At 46.6% G+C, this 19063-nt stretch overlaps 1 protein-coding gene across 2 annotated transcripts in view; it reads left to right on the top strand.

Annotated features, from left to right (window-relative positions):
- The window catches only part of PTPRA (protein tyrosine phosphatase receptor type A), a 126007-nt gene that overhangs the window by 71783 nt on the left and 35161 nt on the right, over positions 1–19063 (top strand). Inside the window, exon 4 of one of the 2 annotated variants that reach the window (XM_074587232.1) lies at positions 15450–15642. The exons of the other annotated variant lie outside the window; for it this stretch is intronic. Within the exon in view, the coding sequence (XP_074443333.1) occupies positions 15640–15642 (3 nt within the window). The 5' untranslated portion in view covers positions 15450–15639. The remainder of the gene's footprint in view (positions 1–15449; positions 15643–19063) is intronic. 2 annotated transcript variants of the gene reach the window in all.

Here is a 19063-nt window from a genome sequence, read left to right as displayed (position 1 = left end):
CCTTACTCATTTCCTCATTTAACAGCCGAGTCCTTTTTTTTAACCTTTTCAGAGGTTTTTATATTACAACCTTCATAGCCGTTCTAGGGCTTTTTATTTTCTAGGGCTTCAAAACAGCATGCACAGTGCTAGGGGACAACCTGGATGAAATTGCACCTTATGGGCTTGAATGCTGCACGAAAAGCTTCAGAAAGGAGGTCTGCTGCCGTGCACCTGCCTTGCTTGTTGGACCTATGCCTCTCCTTCATTCCCCCCCACCAAGGAACAAGCGATGCAAGGGAGGGTATTGTTGCTATTGGATTTATTGGCTGTGATTTTGCAAATAAATGCTTTATAATCACTTCCTTGCTGCACCTCGCAGCCAAGAAAGGGAGACGTGCAGCGAAGGAAGGACAGGCTGCCTGCTTGTGCTCCGGCTTTCCCTTCGGATTTGCATTTCCTATTTCCAAGACTGCTTTCTTTTAGACCTCTAATAAGTGTTAAAGCATTTAGAATACATATTTATTCGTATAGCTCTCTGTAAGTTGCATTTTAAACAAAACCCCCAAAGTTGGCCCCAGGCCAGTGACTGCAGTGGTTCCTGGCTCTTTGCTGGTTGCTGCAATTTGACTGTTCTTCTGCTTCCCATCCAGGAGAAGACATCAGAAAAATAAAGGGGACAGGAGATGCAGACATGCTGAAGTTAGATTAATATTTTTAAGTATTAGACCCTGCTGTCCAAAGGTGGGAAATAAACTTTGCTGGTAATGCAAGCAGGTAGTCCCTCTGCAGTGCGAGCTTCCCTCCCATCCCTTTTGATGGGGAATTCCGTCCTGAAGCAGCCCTCCCACCAAAAACTCTCCCTTTGGCTTTCAGACCCTTGTATAGCAGGACTTTTTATTTGGCAAAGCGCTAAAAGGATTTATGCACATGGTTACGTGTTTTAAACAGGAAGGAGTTCAAATAGCCAGCCAGCAATACTCCTGAACACGAGCGTAGACCTTTGAAACTTGAAGTTGAGCTGAGCTGGACACCAGCTGTAATGATAATGGAGGCAGCAGGAACACTCGTGTGGTGGGAACAGCCTTTAATTACTTGTAATATGACCAAGCTGAATGCATAACCTCTAAAAGAGGGGCTGTTGCCTGTTAACATCCAAATGTTAGCACATCAAACCTAAGAGGGGAGTTCCAACCATTTGCCATAATCTTTCCCTGTAACTTCTTTTTTTATACGCTTTCCAGACTTACCTGGAAATGAAGAGCTTGCATTTAAGTTCAAGTTAATAATGAAGAGAAACCTTAAAAGCGTAGGCTGGGAAGGTATTGAGTCTTAATTGTCATTTATTTTCCTTTTTGTGGTAGTTGGGCAACTGAGAGGCAGGACCCTGAAGTAGCAGGAGGGCTCTTTGATCCAATAGGTAATTATTTTGTTGAAGTTTGAGAATTTCCATTATGATTTAGCCCAGAATAACCATCTTTTTGAATAACCTAGAATAGTTAGGACTAACAGCTGGCCATCAAATAGGTGGATCTGGGTGTGAAATTCTGTATTGAAAATTGTTGGGGAAGGGCACTGGCAGATTGGAGTTAGCTTTTCCAATCAAGGCTTTCTTTAGGATGTTTTCAGTCAAAGCCATTGCATTTGTGAGGCTCTTTACCAGTATATTCTGTAACCACCAGCCTGATGGATATTTGGGGGTTCTTTGTCTCTTGCAGCTGTTCCAATTTTTGTGAAAAATTTTTTTTTTTTTGAGCAGCATTTCAGACCTTGGTCCTGCTTTTTCCAAGCTGCTGCCCGCAGTCTAGCCAGAAGTCAGCCTGTCTCTTCCTCGGTGCCTATTCAGTGTATTTATGTGAAGCGGAAGTTATTGCCCACTGCAGAAAAGCCAGTCATTGGATAAACCCAGATCCTGCGTCTGAAATGGAGTTAGGAATATTCATCAGGCAAAGCCGGTATCGTAGCCAGCATTTTCATATGCCTGGGGAATGTGGCAAGCAATTAGACTGGTCTGATGGGATGGGTCCCTCTCCTCTCTCCCCTTATCCCACCCTTTCTCCTTTTTTTCTCTGCTTTCCTTCCCTCTTCCCCAAAAAAGGAGGGGGGAAAGGAAACCAAAGTAGCTTGTATGGATAGCGGGGAGGTGTAATTATGAGCAGTGGGACCAATTTAAAAATGGAAGATTTCAGAGAGACTCAGACTTTCTTTGACATGTTGGGCTTTTTCATAGAGGATAAAAGGAAAATAAACTAATTTATTCCTAAATTGTAATTCCTTTTTGGTAGTAATCGGTTTAATTAGTGTAGTTCATAAATGCACATATGCAGGGGAGAGAAGGGGACTGCAAATTGAAATGAAGAAATTTTCAAAAGGAAAGTCTTGATAGGAAAGGCTTCCTGGCAGTGAGATGTTTTAGGCTGCAGGGAGAAATAGTATCCCAAGAGAAGAGGTGGAAACTCCATCGCCTTGGACTTTTATAAGTGAGACTGGATGGAGTAATTTATGAAGTTTCTTTTAGGGAACAGTCTTTTGCTGCGTGGTGGGTAGGACAAGATGATCTAATAGATCTCTTCCCTGTCCAGTTCATATGGTTTTCATTTCCTTCTGTTGAGAGGTGGGGAAGGGAGGTGGACTGGTGAGGAGTCTGGTGATATTAAGGCATTGGTCATTTGTTACAGGGTTAATGTTTTTCTGGGCTGTGATTCCGCTACTCCAAAATATTTCAAATTAAAAAGGACTTTTTAGGCCTTGCTCTGATTATTTCTAGATGTAGAAGGGTGTAACCATCTTAGCGATTATTGCTCTTCAGCTTTCCTGAAACCACAGTTGAGGCATCTCCCCAAACTGTCTTGTGTCAGTAGGGTGTCAGCTCCAGAGCTGAATAATTGAATACTGGTTCACTGAGATTTGAATGGCTTTTTCTCTGCTTTCACCCACAAGAAATCCCGTATCCTGTTTGCACCACCGTACAGAGCTCTGAGAATGGGTCAGAAGGTAGCTGGCCATGAACGTTTTGTTTCCTCTCTCTTCTGACCTTGGTCATCATGGAGGCTGGTGTTGAGAAAACCTTTTGAAGCATGTTTTGAAGCATGTTGACCTGCTCTTAAGGCTAAATTCTGTGGCTAATGGCTCTTGATACATTGTGGCTGAATTGTGGCTTGAAGGTCACAAGTGGTCTGCCACCAGCCTTATTTATCTACCAAGGTGGTTGCTGTTTCTATTTATGGGAAGAAAAGCAAGGATATATGACTGTGTGCGGATTTCTGAGGAGGCATGGAGAGATCTGAGAACAATTTCTTACCTAGGAAGGGTGGCTTTGCACTCAAGCTAGAGATTTTGTGGTGGAGGAAAAGGTTGTAGGACCTGGGAAGAGGGAAAAGACAGAAGAGTGGGCTGAGCACAGCATTTAGAAAGAGGGTGGATTGAAGTTTGGTTTAGTGCTAAATGTGAAGGTTGGAGCAGGGAAGATGAGGACTGTAAAGCATCGGATAAAGGAGCAGCTTAAGTAGCTTGGGTGTGTGGTGCAGTCGAGCAGTAGGATGCTGGGTTTGGGCATTTAACTTAAGCCCAGCAGGGCGCCTCCTTGGAAGAGGAGACGGCTTTTCAGGAGGAAATTCACAACTAATTCCCTTTGCCATAATATTAGGAAACGGAAATTGGACAAAAATCATAAACCTACCTATATTGAATGAGTGTGAAATCAGAAGCAGCTTTCCAAATCAGTAGGTATATATAATAGCCAACGCAGGCATTACAGATACAATTGAGTTGCTAAGGCAGGGCTTTCCAATAGTGCCTTGTATAGCCCCGTATCGTCTAATTATTCCGCTTCAGTGTAAGTTAACAATGAAGAGAAGATAAAAGCTTGGCAACCCGTTTGCTTAGAGGGGTCAATTTATCCCAGTTCTTTGTAGGGCAGTGTAATTTTAGGCTTTTACACAGCAGATAACGCTGTCCCCCCTGCAGGAACACACACTGCAGCGCTTCTGTAAATAGGTCAGAAGAGTACGGTGTATCATACTGTGTGGAGAGCGATGCCAGAATCCTACCTTGCTTAACGTGAATTATTTTTTCTCAAAGAAAATAAGATGGTTTTGTCCTTATTCACCCAGTTTGTAATAAAAACTGGGTCAGTTGGACAAATGCTCGTGCCAGCAGCATGTTTCAGTGTGCTGCATTTGGGATGGGAAGGTTCACCGAGCCTGGGATTAACGCTTTCTTCAGCAGCAGCAAGGAGTGATGTCTTTTTTCCCCCCAAGAGGAACTTCTTATGAAATAATATATGGCAAGTGTTTCACCTTTTTAACATTATTCTGATATACTGGGATCACTTGGCATGGTTTATAAACCGATTCCAGGGCTGTTTATTGGTTCCAGCACTTCTGGTTGACCTTGGATCTCATCTTTGGAAGCAGCTTAATCCCCATGATATCTGAAAAGAAGAATCTCAGTTTTCTTTGATAAGTTCTGTATTTTCTGATACTGCAATAAATTACAACTGTTGGGCATGGTCAAGGGCTTGGCTACAGTGGCAAAGGACACAGCAATAATGGGGTGAAGTTCCTCATTCCTCCTCTCCCCACCAGCAGGCTACTAATTACTCAAGGAGGAAATAGGAGGACTCTGGAAGACAGAGCGTTGACAATCAGATGCCAAGGTAAATATAGCCTGGGCCCTGCCTTTAACCGACTCAGGGCCATCATGATTACATGAGGAGTCCTGCTTGAAAACAGCTGGGATGATACGGCCTGAGGTTAACAGACAGCTTTGAACGTCCACGAGCAAAGCGATGCAAAACTCTGGGAGCATTCTTCTCTCCCTCCATATACGAGCAAGCAGCAGGCTGAGACCTGTCCTCCCAGAGCTGCTAAAGAGCACTTAGGATCAGAGCACTACAAAGGATCCATAAAAAAGAAAATAAAAATCCACTTCTATCTGCATTAACGTGGATTTTGCTCCAAAAACCACATGGGAGAGATGGACGTGTGGGGAGGGTGAGAAGTTGCATTGGAAACCTTTAGTTCTTCTTCCACCCAAACCACAGACGTTGCTGGTGGGCATGGGATAGCCAAATGCCGGAGATGCTTTTCATTTTGCAGTCTTGCTGGGGAAGAGGAAGGAAAAAAGGCCACTTCTGTTAGTCCGTTTTGCAGGAATGCTGGGACTCGGCTCAGCAGGGACTTAGCTCCTCGTTGTGGTTGCTTCACTTCCCAAGTAGAGCTTCTTTCATCTAGCACAACCAAAGGACTTCTGGGGTAAAACTTTAAATCAAATTTTCCTTTTCCAGTAAAACATGCGGGTCATTTGAGGATGACCCAGTGCAATGACACTAAGTAGAAGCAGAAGAAGGAGCTCACTCTTTTATTTTGTCACCCAGTTCTTTCATTAATCCAAACATAGGCCTTTTTTTTCTCTCCTTCCTCTGCTTCTTGGCATCTTCTGCACTGGCACTCAGGTTAAATGGCCAGAGGCTCCAGCACAAAGGAGCGACCCCTCAATTTGCTCAGCCTCCATACCCATTAACGTGTCTCCTTGCTGCCACCTCTCCAGTTACTGCCCTTTCTCATCAAACGCTCACCACTCCCTCCCAGGAGCCTCCTTTGATCCTTGCCCTGGTTTCCTTTATAAAATGGGTGGAAAGAGGTTGAATGGCAACTCCCTTGGGCTGGTAAAGGGAAGGTGGGTACGCAGCAAGACACACAAAAAAAGTGGAAACAATAGCTGGCTCCCTGAATCCAAAGCTTCTGTGCAGCAAGGAAGGATGCAGATGATGGTAAAGACCAAAGGCTGGGACTCAGGATGCCTCACTGTCCTTGGCTGCCCAGCTTTTCACCTGCTTCCCAGCTGGCTCCCTGGCTCCCCTGTCATGGCGAGCAAGCAGCAGTTCCTCATACCGTAGGTGTGGTTTGGGGAGTACTTTGCTCCAGGGACCCACTCGGTGTGACCAAGAGGTGCCATATTTCCCTTCTCCTCACCCTCCGAGTCCTCTGGTTGCTGCAGGGCTTGTGCAGTTAAGTGGCCCCATATGCTCCTGTACTTGTGTGACTCATCTTTTTACCTGCCAAGCTGTTGAACCCCCAATTTTGGTGTGCTGCATCACAGCTTGCAATATCTCAGGTCTTTTGAAATGGAAAAGAAGCAAAAAATGCCACAGACGAGGGCATGAGGACCTTGTGGGACTCAGACACAAGCCAGGCACAGTGCTGGGCAGCGGGGACAGAGCCTGCTCCAGGTGGGCTGATGCAGTGGGGTTGCTTCAAGGGGATGGGGATCACTCCTTGGTGGATGCCTTTGTTGGGTGGATTTAGCTGGCAGAACCTCTTGACAAGTTGGTTAATGTTTTTGTAGCTGAGTGCGTCCTTGGCTGGCAGTAAAGGTCCAGGTGGGTTTGAGTGCTTTTGGCACCGTGTCTGATGTGGTCTAAGGATGACGGTTGATCCCAGGGATGGCTGCACAGGTACTTATCCCAGAAAGCTGCAGGGGGTTGGGACCATCCACCTGGTCCTCAAACCTGGGATACCAAGTTGGGTACTTCCCTGCAGCAGTGAGGCGGGAGGGGGAAACGCCAACTGCACGCTGTGTTTCTGGCAGCTCCTCTCTGACTTAATAGGAAAACACTGACCACAGAAAATGTATAATTTTTCTTTCTCTGCATTTTCTTGAAATCTGTTGAACCGCTTTGCCTGTAGAGGGAGAAGAGGAGGGGTGATATGGGGGATGGGGAGGAAGAAATAATGGTGTCTCTGTTCAATGAAACTCCCCTAACAGACAGTTTGTGTTGGTTTTTCCCCCCTCCAAACACATAGATCTGATCTGAAAATCCAGGGCTTAAAAGCACAGATGTTTAGTCTGACACACAAACATGGCATCTTTCCAGCAAGTGAAACAGCTTTGCCACTGGTGAGTTCAGAGGAGCTAAACTGGGATGAGAGGAGTTAAAGCTGCTTAGCAATAGCTACATCCTTGAACCGGGTCATCTGTAACTTTCCTTCTCTTCCCTTCAGGTGAAGGGGTCTTTCCCTTTGTACCAACGCACCCTTCAGAGATGTTAATGCTTCTGTCCCTCAAAGCGTCCTCTGGGGCAGGGGGAGAGGCAGTGGTGGGAATGTAAACCGGATGATGGCGGTGGCACCATGTCAGTCAGATCTTGGGAGATGGTTTTTGTGGGTCTTATCTCTGTGCCCAAGTAGGTCAGGGGGAAATGGTAGTGGATTAATTCTGTCTATATGTAAATCTCATAGTCAGAGACATGTTAGGGTGCGAGTCGGGATGGCTAGCCATTTATTTCTAACTCATTAATTTTAATTCCAGTCCACACCAGCAAGGATTACAAATAGCCCCACTGCTGCTGTTCCTTGCTTGACTCTTAATAAGTATCTCAGCATCTGCCATTTATAACTGGTTCCTCCAGCTGGTTTAAGAGCATCCCACACCTGAAATGCCCTTCTACTGCTAAGAAAGGCCACCTGGAAAGAGGAGGGGCTGCCCTACTTTTGCCTGTGCTCTCCCTTTCCAGAGTGTGTCTTTTCAAATGGTGCAAAATCTGCTTTAGACGTCGAGCTGTGCCCATTGTCTTCAGCACCAGCGTTGGAGCTGTGAGGTGGTCAAAATTGCACTCACAGGCATGCTGGCAGCCTCTTCAAAGTGATGGTTGAGATACAGGGGTTTTCCTTCAGCAAAGCAACCAGCAAGCACTTTAGCGCTAAACCCTTTCTTGTGCTGTTCACAGGAGAATTAATTAATTGAGAATGAAGATGCCACCACATTTTCCAAAGCCTCCAAGTCTGCCTTTCCTGTAGCTCATGCTCTACAGCAGAGTTTGAGATGGAGAGGAGTCAGCATCCGACCTTATAACCATACAAGCATCCATTTATCAGAGCACCAGGGATATAAAGAGGATATAAAGAGATCCCATTAACATATGGAGAACTTGTTTTTTAAAGCCAGCTAAATCACACCCAAAACCCATAGGATGCCTGTAAAGCTGTGGGGGGAGAGGAGTAGAGGCTGGTTGGATACACCATGCAAGCACTCAGGCATGAGGTTCACGTTTATGTTGAGGCACTTCTGGAAATGACACCTAGATTACTGAAATTATTTGGAGACAGTGTTTTTGAGAATGGTGTCCTAACATGAAGGTATTATTACGGTAAAAATGACCAAAAATAATGCTGTAATCAACTGACCACTTGTAACATCCCGCTTACTTTGTGTACGTATTAGATATTGCTCCTTTTCCGTCCGTAGGACTCTGTTTTCAACCCTTGTGCAACTCCCAAAATGACATTTCCTATTCTTCTCCCTCCTGTTTGGTGCATCTTTGCATTTGGTTGTGGCAACATTGTTGGGGGGATGGGGGGGTCTTCAACAAGGCCAAGTGCAAGGTCCTGCACCTGGGTTGGGGCAATCCCCAGTATCAGTACAGACCAGGGGATGAAGGGATTCAGAGCAGTCCTGCAGAGAAGGACTTGGGGGTGCTGGTGGACGAAAAATGAGCCGGCAATGTGCGCTTACAGCCCAGAAAGCCAATCACACCCTGGGCTGCATCCAAAGAAATGTGGTCAGCAGATCAAGGGAGGTGATTCTGACCCTCTACTCCGCTCTGGTGAGACCCCACCTGTAGTACTGCGTCCAGCTCTGAGGGCCCCAACATAAGAAGGACATGGACCTGTTGGAGCGGGTCCAGAGGAGGGACACAAAAATGATCAGAGGGCTGGAGCACATCTCCTATGAAGACAGGCTGAGAGAGTTGGGGTTGTTCAGCCTGGAGAAGAGAATGCTCCGGGGAGACCTTACTGTGGTCTTTCAATACTTTAAGGGGGCTTATAAGAAAGACAGGAAAGGCTTCTTAGCAGGACTTGTAGTGACAGGACAAGGGTTTTAAACTGAAAGCTTGGACATAAGGAAGGAATTTTTTGAGATGAGAGTGCTGAGGCACTGGGCCAGGTTGCTCAGCGAAGTTGTGGATGCTCCATCATTGAAAGTGTTCAAGGCCATGTTGGATGGGGGCTTTGAGCAACCTGATCTAGTTGAAGATGTCCCTGCCCATGGCAGGGGGATCGGAGTAGATGATCTTTGAACCGTGCCACGGTGCTATGAAAACAAGATGAGTTTGTTAGGCTGGGCCACCGCACCACCAAATACAGTTTTGGTCGTCAGCAGCGCACTTTGTCTTGTATTTGTGCAGTGACAAGCTGCTACAGAAAGCGCTCTCTGTTGTTGTGTGCAAGTTCCTGTACCATTTAATGCCTGGTTAGAGGGGTCTCTTATTTAACGGCGATACTGAGGAGCCTTCTGTGTATTATGCTCATAGCCAGGGCGTGATGGAAATGGGTGTTTTTGTAGGAAAGCTGCTTTTCAAAGCCTTTTGAAAAGGCTGGGACAGCAAAGACTTTCAAAGATGGGGATGTCTCGGTTGCTATCCACTGCATTGCTATAGAAATTAAAATATGTACCCTGAGTGGAGTGCTCCATCATTCCGGATAGGTTTGAAATGAATTTAGTTTAGCATAATTTTTGTGGCTGTTTGGCCTAGGTGCCTAATACAGAGGAATGTGAGCTCTATTTTAGCCTTTTAATGTTTATTTGAATATCACTAAAATATAAGTGACACATAGTGATATTTAGTGCCTTCTCGGGGAGACCTTGTTTATTGGCAAAAAAACAGAATGGGCCATAAAAACTGAATTCCGGCATTACCGTGGCTCTGTTTTCTCTCTCATATGCATCCAGGCTGCCATCATCAAGGAAACTTGAAATTCCCTCTTTGTATTTTTTTTTTTTGCAGGCAAAATGGCCAAGGTACATTGCTTAACTGCTGCTTATGTGCTTGCAAAAATACTTATGGTCCCAGTGCAAATAAAATCTCCAAACGTTTCAGAGAAGTCATTCCTCCAGGCAGCTGCCGCTGGTGCAGAGCTCTGTTGTGCCCAATTGCAGCAGCCCTTCCAGGCTTTTGAGCAGTGTTGGGGCTGGGAATTTGCTGCCAAAGGAGGGCTAAATTATTTGGAGGGGGCTTTGTACTTTGACTGCAGTTTGCCACAATAGGCGTTTTACTGACATATTGCAGGAGGGAATCATTACTCTGATGATTTGTTGGTTTTCTTGAAATTGCCTTTGCAAGCTTGTCCTCTTTTCTAGCACCAAGCTGCGGTCAGGATGATGCTTGGAGATGATGGGATGCGTCTGCCTTCTCTTTGGGGAGGGACCTCAGGCTTCTCTTGGAGCTCCATCTAGAGGGGAGGAAGATGGGCTGGTCGTGGAGGCTGGTGGCCTCTTTGGATCACCATGGCTCTGCTGTCACCTTACCTAACCTTCTACCTTGTGGCACCTTGCCAGGGCTGTCAGCTGTGGCTTTCCTGGCCCTGTGGTCACTCTTGACCCTGGAGCTACTTTGCTGCTGGAAACCCTTGCTGCAAAGCCAGCAGCTGTCTTTAGCAGGGAGGACACCACAGACAAACCCAGTTCCTTTCCTTTCCACCACTGGGGAAGGGAATTTCTCTACCGAACCCCAAAAGCAGGTGCCACTCCCTTGGCTAAGCATGTAGAAACCACACAGTGCTCTGCGGTTGCTTTTGGTGTCGGTTTCACAAGAGAAATCATTGCGGTTTGGGTTGGGGCTTTCCTTGAAAGGATGTTCCAACGGGACATTCCCAACAGCTGCGCTGTGGCTGTGCGGGCAAGGTGGCCAGCATCTCTGTGGACCTCTTTGCTCCAGCAGAGCTTGCTCCTCCAACTTCAGCTTTCCTCTTGCCGTGCTGACAACCGCGCTGTCCAGCCCTGCAACACAGACATTTCCAGCAGCCATCTGCTGAGCTTGTGAACACCTTAGCCATCAGTGCTGCAGTAACCTTGAGGTTTCACCACAGAGGTCTTCAGTCATGGTTCACCTCCTGCCCTTGCTGGAGTAAGACGTGAAGCACAGGACTGCAGAGTTTGGAGCAACACAGGGGCTTAGGTAGAGCATCACCTGCTGCAAACAGCAGCATGCTCCAGCCCTTGCCTTTGGTTTAAAGTCCACTATGTGATATTCATATTTTAAACGCCTTCCATTTAAAACACAACGGGGCTGAGCATCAGGTTATTTTCCCCTATCCGAGTCCTAATTCTCCCCTGTTTTTTTACAAAGGGTGACACCGGGATTCCCAGCTACCCGGCTGTGCCCAGAAAAAAGGCTGATTTAAACCTTAGCAACAGGGTATTTTTGTTTAGATTGTATTTATTCTCCTGTGAGAGTCATTGTTCTCCCCGTTTTGCCTTGACCGTTTCGAAGGCTGATGATAAAAGCCCTTGCTGACAATAATATGGTTGAGTTCAGCCTTTTGTTGGGGAGATTAAAATAGAGAATGAATTGTGAATAACGTGGGAGGGCTAAAGTTTAGTTGTCCCAGGCTGATGTTTAATCACTTTAAGGGTAAGAAACTGCATTTTAATTATTTTCAGAACTACCGAGCATTAGGTTTTGTGTTGATATCTCTGGGAGCTGCAGGGGCTTATACCCACCCTGTTGTTTAAGACTAGGATCATTTCAGTTTGCAGGAAATAGGTTTATAGCAATGATCTTAGGCTTATGATAGGTTTATAGCTATATATATATATAATATAATAGGTTTATGATATTAGTTTTATAATAGGTTTATATCTTTATGTATAAAACTATAGAATCATAGAATCATAGAATTGTTGAGGTTGGAAGGGACCTTTAAGATCATCGAGTCCAACCTTTAGCCTACCCTGACAAGAGCCACTTCTAAACCATGTCCCTCAGTGCCCCATCTACCCTTTTTTTAAACACCTCCAGGGATGGCGAATCCACCACCTCCCTGGGCAGCCTATTCCAATGTTTAATAACCCTTTCAGTGAAAAAATGTTTCCTAATATCTAATCTAAACCTCCCCTGACATAACTTGAACCCGTTTCCCCTCGTCCTATCACTTGTCACCAGGGAGAAGAGGTCAGCCCCCATCTCTCTACAACCTCCTTTCAGGTAGTTGTAGAGGGTGATAAGGTCTCCCCTCAGCCTCCTCTTCTCCAGGCTAAACAACCCCAGCTCCCTCAGTCGTTCTTCATAAGGTTTGTCCTCCAGACCCCTCACCAGCTTTGTAGCCCTTCTCTGGACACGCTCCAACACCTCAATGTCCCTCTTGTAGCGAGGGGCCCAAAACTGAACGCAGTACTCGAGTGGGGCCTCACCAGTGCCGAGTACAGGGGGATGATCACTTCCCTAGTCCGGCTCACCACACTATTCCTGATACAGGCTAGGATGCTGTTGGCCTTCTTGGCCACCTGGGCACACTGCTGGCTCATATTCAGCCGGCTGTCAACCAACACTCCCAAGTCCTTTTCTGTCGGGCTGCTTTCGAGCCACTCTGCCCCAATCCTGTAGCGCTGCATGGGGTTGTTGTGTCCCAAGTGCAGGACCCGGCATTTGGCCTTGTTGAACCTCATACCATTGGTCTCAGCCCATTGGTCCAGCCTGTCCAGATATATATGCTAGGTTTATAGAATAGCAATGATAGAAGATGCCTGGTTTCTTGGTGTGGCTCTAAGACCTGTGCCTACAGCATCGCTTCGTCTTGAACAAGGTCATCCCTCTTGGGCATGGAAGATGGAAAGGAAAATAGATGAAAAAAAGGCAGATGGAAAGTGGAAATAGAACCACTGGAGGCAGAGTTTGGTCCTTTTTCAGGAGTTGACGAGAAGAAATGTTTGGGAGACTGATCTGCTCAAAATGCCAGCAGCGTGAATGATAACGGGGATCGCCCTGGAACTCTGCTGGCCCCAAAATCCTTTCTTTGCTGAGGGTATTTTGGCTGCTCTCTGGGCGCAGGCTCCTTTCTGCCAGGTTATTTATGTTTCCAGTGAACTTCCTGCTCACATCAGCATCTTGAAAAACCTCACATCCCTTCTCATAGACGGCCTTTCTCCCCAGCTGCTCTTACCTGCAGTCCCCATAATTGGCAATAATTTCCCTAATTGCTCACAAAAGCAGATGTTCTCTCTGTGGTCACATCAAACCGGCTTATACTGTACTATATACATGAGCATAGAGCATTAAAGGACTAATTCCTGTAAATAAGCCTATTAAAAGGTTAGAAATAATGCCGCCAACTAAACCATCAATGGCAGCTGGATCCCACTGGTTTTATTAATTTGTTATATGTAACGTCGCAATCCCCATCTGCTCGGGACTGGGATGCCCTTGGGCTTTGCCAGTTGATCTTCTGTTGTGGATGGTGAATGTCTTAGCATACAAGATCATCCCTTTGCGTTGTTTCCAGCTAATAAATCACATTTATAGGTAATTAACACTACACCTAACATATCCCTAGTATTACTGGTGAATGGGAGAAGAGACCAGTTCATGCAATTGCGAGTGGGGGAACTGTGCTTTCAAGGCTTTAGGTGATGCTACTAAAGAAAAAAATTAATTTTACTTATTCTCCTGCCTCAAAGCGGGAAAAAAAAGTGGTTCCCCGATTCTTCTCCAAGTGCACTTTGCTTTTCACCCTTCATAGGGAAAGGGTTACAGACAGCAGTGCAGCACCGATCCCAGGGCAGCCTAGGGAAGAACCCTTACCCAAGTTGTCAGCTTAATTGCCAGCATTAATCCCCTGCACTACTTGAACGAGGAGCTGATAAGGTGTAATTAGGCTGTGGGAGTGTAATTGCTAGGAGCTCCATCCAGTGGTTGGGGTAGCATTGCCTTCTGGAAGGCCCCTCAATGCTCTTGAGCTGTCCTTTGCTGGTGGGTGCCATTGGCGCTTGCTGTGGATGTGAAGTCCCCATTGCCTGTGCTACAGGGAGAGCACAACCCTGAAGCATTCAGAGGCTTTTTATATAGAGAGAGTGGTTTTTTCCTCCAGTTACTTCTGCTAATTTAAGAAGTAAGGGCTGGAATACTTTCTATAAATTGGGGTGGCCAGAAAGTGGTTGTTCCTTTTTTATTTTCTGGTGGGTCACGTGTGATCTACCATTGCTCCAGCTTTTAATACCTCCAGCAACTGCCTCAGAGCTCACAGTGTTGCATTTTGATCCAAATTTCACCTGCAACATGGATGAAACCTTCATCAGCCATTTGCATTTAAGCTGTAGCTTGTTTTCATGATGGCCTTTGGCTGGGCAAAAGATACTTGTAAAAACAGCACTCTTGCCGTCAGCCAGGTGGTAGCTGAAGTCCCTAGGTCACCCCCAACTGATTATACTGTGTTTACCACTTTGGACATTTACATTTTACTTACCTAAAGCTCCCTTGCTGCTTTCAGGTGAGAGCTCTTCTCTCCCTCTTTCTTGGACCAAAAGTTTTAGCTCAAGCTTCTGACATCCCATATACTGACACAGAGGAGAATAAAGTTATAGCCCAAAAGCTCTGCTGCATGTCTGGGTTTAGGACATCACAGGTCTTGCACTGGAAGATTTTGGCACTGCTCGACTCCTGCCCTCCCTAGGACTAACCTGAGGACATGCCTGAGCTCAGGGTATGGCTTTTGCCAGCAGTTTGTTTTTCAGCCTCTGCATCCCCTTTGGAGGTGGTGGCTCCTGGTCCTCGTCAGCGGTGCTGGCTGAAGTCAAGCAGCTGGGCTGTGCATCATGCGGTGGCCCTGGATTATGGAGAAATGCAGAGTCTGCCGTTACAGTAAAGAATATTATTAGCTATTAACACAGTTTTGGCCTCTGACCCTGCTTTTTTATTACCATTTCATCCTCTTGGTGCATTCGCCATCCGGTGAGAATGGAAAAATTAAGGCATTTTGATGAGCTGAGTTTTTAAAGCAGCATCACTCTGGGTTTGCGGCTCCAGAAATACCTGTCAGGCCATTTTCCTTTTGCCTGGAAATGCGTGTTGGTATCTTATTTGAAGGTTTTGCTGAGAAACACTTGTGTCCGGCAGTGCAACTGCTCCCAGTCACGTTTTTCAGCTTGAAGCATTCAGCAGAAGACATGCCTCAAAATGCTTTTGGCACTCGAATGAAAGTCAGAGAGGAAAACGTTTGCAGCTCTGGTTCCCCTTGATTGCAAACCTTGTTTAAAGACCCTTGCAGCCACTGGTAAAATTATGCTTTTGGTTCTTTTCTCTGGCACGCTGCAACAGGAACACAGTTAATGTGAGATGCAGGGGATGCATCCCTGGCCCCGCTCTGGCTATCGCCATTTGTACATCATCCTCGACCCTTTTTTCCGGTCTAATACATGCAAATATATGTAAAGAGAAAAGACTGTTCCACCGAGTCTTGCACGTTTGTTTAAAAAGAGGGAAAACAGTCTGAATTTACAGGGAATTTGCAAGCTGAATTTTAAGACCCATATATAAAAAGACCCAAAAAGCAGCTGGCAGCGGCCACTGATGCTGACCGAGGCATTGCTTTCTGGCGTCTTTATTTTCCCTGTGCTCGCAATCATAATGTCATTAATATGGAGCTTTTTGAGAACTGGAGTATATCCTAATTAGCAGCCTCTGATTTTTTTTCTAGTTTCATAATCAGTGATCTTGGCTACACCAGAAGTGTTACTGTGGCAACAGGGCTGAACTGAGCAGCGGTGCAGAATTACCGCAGGTAAATTGGTGATTTTACGGATCCACAGCACTTTCTTAGCCCAAGGGCTGCTCCGTGGGACGGGCTGGCTGCTCCCTGCACCCTACAGGTGTCCCGGGCGGATTTCATGGTAAGCACAACCAGCGATTAAGCTGCATGACCGAACGCATGCGTTTTAATTGGAGCTTAGCCTCTGTAATGAGATTTTAAGGCTGTCATGCGAATGATCCCCTCCGACACCTTTGTTTTAAGTTGGATGCTCTGACCGTTTGCCACCCGGCTGCTCCGGCTCCCCAGCTCAGTCTGGGTTTGGAGCTGGGAGTTCATCTTGATCCTGCAGAAAGGGCTGAGCCCAAAAGCTGGGCTTTATTTTTTGTGGGTTTTTTTTTTTTTTTTAAACCTTGTTTCTCCTCCCCACGAACCGTTTGCTCGCTCTCCGAAAGGCATCTTGCTAGATAGGGATGTTATTATGCTAAATAATGGCCATGCTTCATCCTGACTCCTCGATCAAATGCAACCGCTCTTTTTCATAGCTGGTATGTGAACTGCACTCGTATTTTCTTTGTACATGTTATAAACGATGCCTGGGACAAAAGAAGGGGACACTCTAAAATCGAATACTTAAAGAAACATATTCCTGTATGACTTGACTTTAAAAAAAATAATATTTGTTTATTAGTTATTTTGAATAATGAGATGAACCGGCGTCGCTTGAGCCTTTTGGGCAGCCAGTCCCTGCTTCCCAGCACCACATTGCAACTGCAATACCCATGCTGTGGGGGAAAGCATGCCAGGAGACCATATTTTTTGGTCTCATACTAGCCAGGGGTTTTTACAAGCTCTGGAGTAGTTGCTTCAGCAGATCCATTTTAATTACCCCAGAAGGAGGTCTCACCTCCCTCTCTCCTTTGCAACACAGCTTCTGCCATCCCACCGACCCTCACCAACCTGGCCTGCAGCAAACCCTGCATCCCCAGCTCAGAGTCGGTCCTTCATCTTCATCCTCCCTGACCTGACAGCTCCCTTGGCCTTTAGCTCACTGCTGCCCTTTTTCTTAGGACTTCACCTTCTCTCAGCTTTGTGCCTGTCCCACCTTGATGCTCCTTGATGCCGTGTCCTTTAGGAAACCCTGTAGAGCTGGTTGTTCTCCATTGCTACAGGTCCAAGAAGCTCTTCATACCCTTTCGTCTCCCTCCACAATTTATTCCCCAACCCGTGCTGGTTTGTTCTTCAAGAGGTGCAAGAGCAACCAGCATGCACTCCCCCAATCAGACAGCTGCAGCGCTGGCAGAAAAGAGTGGCTGAGGGCAAATTAAACCCGTACTAATCATGAGGGTTATTCAGAAAAGTATTATTAGGAAAATAATTGGGCGTATTTGTAGCTCTTCTCCTCCAAGGGACTCGAGGCGGCTTCCAGACCGTGACTCTGCTCGCTGTACTAGCAGTGCAGCTAGGAGCACCCGAACGTGCAGCACAGTGGGCAAGGACTGGAGATCATCAAGCACCTTGCTCTTAGCTGTGCCACCAATCTGCCCCTGGCATAGCCAGGGATGGAGCCTACATCTCCTGGCTTATTACTTCTGTATTTTTAGCATGAGACCATTGAGTCTCTCAGCTCTGTGTTAGTATTTGCCTGCTTTGAAACACACAGAGAGAGATTTCTTTCCTAAAAGCAAGGCAATACAGAAAACTAAGGTTCTGGTATGCCAGAGTTACAGAGGACAGATACCCACAGTCAACATTTCTGCATCTCTGCATAGGAGCCTGAACTATTTAATGTCTGGATTATTTAAGCATCCACATTCATTGATGTTTTTCTCTGTGTTTTTGCTTAAAACCTTATCGGTTTAGTTTTCCTGTCTCCTAACTGGGACAGTAATTCCCAAGTCTCAGGACTCTTCTAGGAGGCTCGCTTGTCAGTCTGGAGATGCTCTAAGCTCCTTTAGAGGAGGCTGTTATAATGGGCTTGTTTCCTCTGAGCAGCTTTTTGACTCTTTGTTAGTGGCTGCTAGAAGGTGTCTCATACATGGCAAAGGGCTGTCCTGGTGTGCAGTACCTGGTGCTTGTTCACTGAACAACAGCAGAGAGCTGGAGTGACACTGGTGGGATCCGAGGATACATCCTGAACAGTGCAGGGGTCTCCTTCTCAGTGCTGGATGTTGTCTTAATCCACTATGACCTTAAATCCTAGCAGGGTTGCCTTCTGAAAAGTTTGCAGGACAGTAAGTTACAGAATCACAGAGTGACTGAGGTTGGAAGGGATCTCTGGAGGTCATCTGGTCCAACCCCCATGCATAACCAGGGCCACCCAGAGCCAGTTGCCCACAGCCATTATCCAGACAGAATTTGGAGTTCTACAGAGATGGAGGCTTCACAACCTCCCTGGGCAACCTGTCCCAGTGCTCAGTCACACTCACAGTGAAAAAGCGTTTCCTGATGTTCAGGGAGACCCTCTTCTGTCTCAGTTTGTGCCCTTGTCCTGTCTGGAAAGAGCCTGCCTCCATCCTCTTCCACCCTCCCTTTAGGTAGGCAATGATGAGATCTCCCTAAGCCTTCTCTTCTCCAGGCTGAACAGTCCCAGCTCTCTCAGCCTTTCCTCATAGCAGAGATGCTCCAATCCCTTCCTCATCTTCGCGGCCTGTTGCTAGACTCTCTCCAGTCTGTCCATGTCTCTCTTCCACCAGGGAGCCCAGCACCGGACACAGTGCTCCAGTGTGGCCTCACCAGTGCTGCACAGAGCAGAAGGATCACCCCCCACACACCTGCTGGCTATGCTTTGTCTAACGCAGCCCAGGACACCACTGGCCACCTTTGCCTCAAGGGCACATTGCTGGCTCATGGTCAACTTGGTGTCCCCCAGGACCCCCAGGTCCTTTCCTGCCAAGTTGCTTTCCAGCTGGGCGGCCTCAGCACATACTGGTGCCTGGGGTTGTTCCTTCGCCCCCCCCCGTAGGGGCAGGACTTTGCAGTTCTCCTTGTTGAACATTGTGAGGTTCCTGTTGGCCCATTTCTCCAGCCTGGTGAGGTCCCCCTGGATGGTGCAAGACCATCTGGCATCTCAGCAAATCCTCCCAGCTTGGTGTCATCAGTAAGCTTGTTGAGGGTGCACTCAGCCCCATCATCTAGATCATTGAATGAAGATGTTAAACAGTACTGGACCCAGTAAGTTATTCTTAACTGTGGTCTCAAAGGTCCTTGCAAATATTTCTGAATGAATTAAACCTGTCATTCACTTGGGGAGTAAAACAGACAATTTGGGAGCCTTTTTATGGTCAGTCAGGTTGAAGCACAGGGATTTCCAGTTTTCGACGACAGAGGTAGGAAGGGAGTGTGGGGAAACTTTCCCAAGGTCTGGTTGGTGAACACCTGATCCTCTCTACATCCACCCACGACGGTTTCAGGCACATTACTGCACCCAGAGCATGCTTTGAGAGCCTTATGATTGGCATGGGATAGACTAACATCTTGTTAAAGATGATCTCCATGAGAAAGACTGATCCTGGTTCAGGCCAGCACTTTTTAAAATCATCCTAATAGTGTTAGTTATTTCT

The sequence above is a fragment of the Larus michahellis genome, chromosome 5, assembly GCF_964199755.1.
Source record: "Larus michahellis chromosome 5, bLarMic1.1, whole genome shotgun sequence".
NCBI classification, from domain to species: Eukaryota; Metazoa; Chordata; class Aves; order Charadriiformes; family Laridae; genus Larus; species Larus michahellis.
This window is presented reverse-complemented; position numbering and strand designations above follow the sequence as displayed.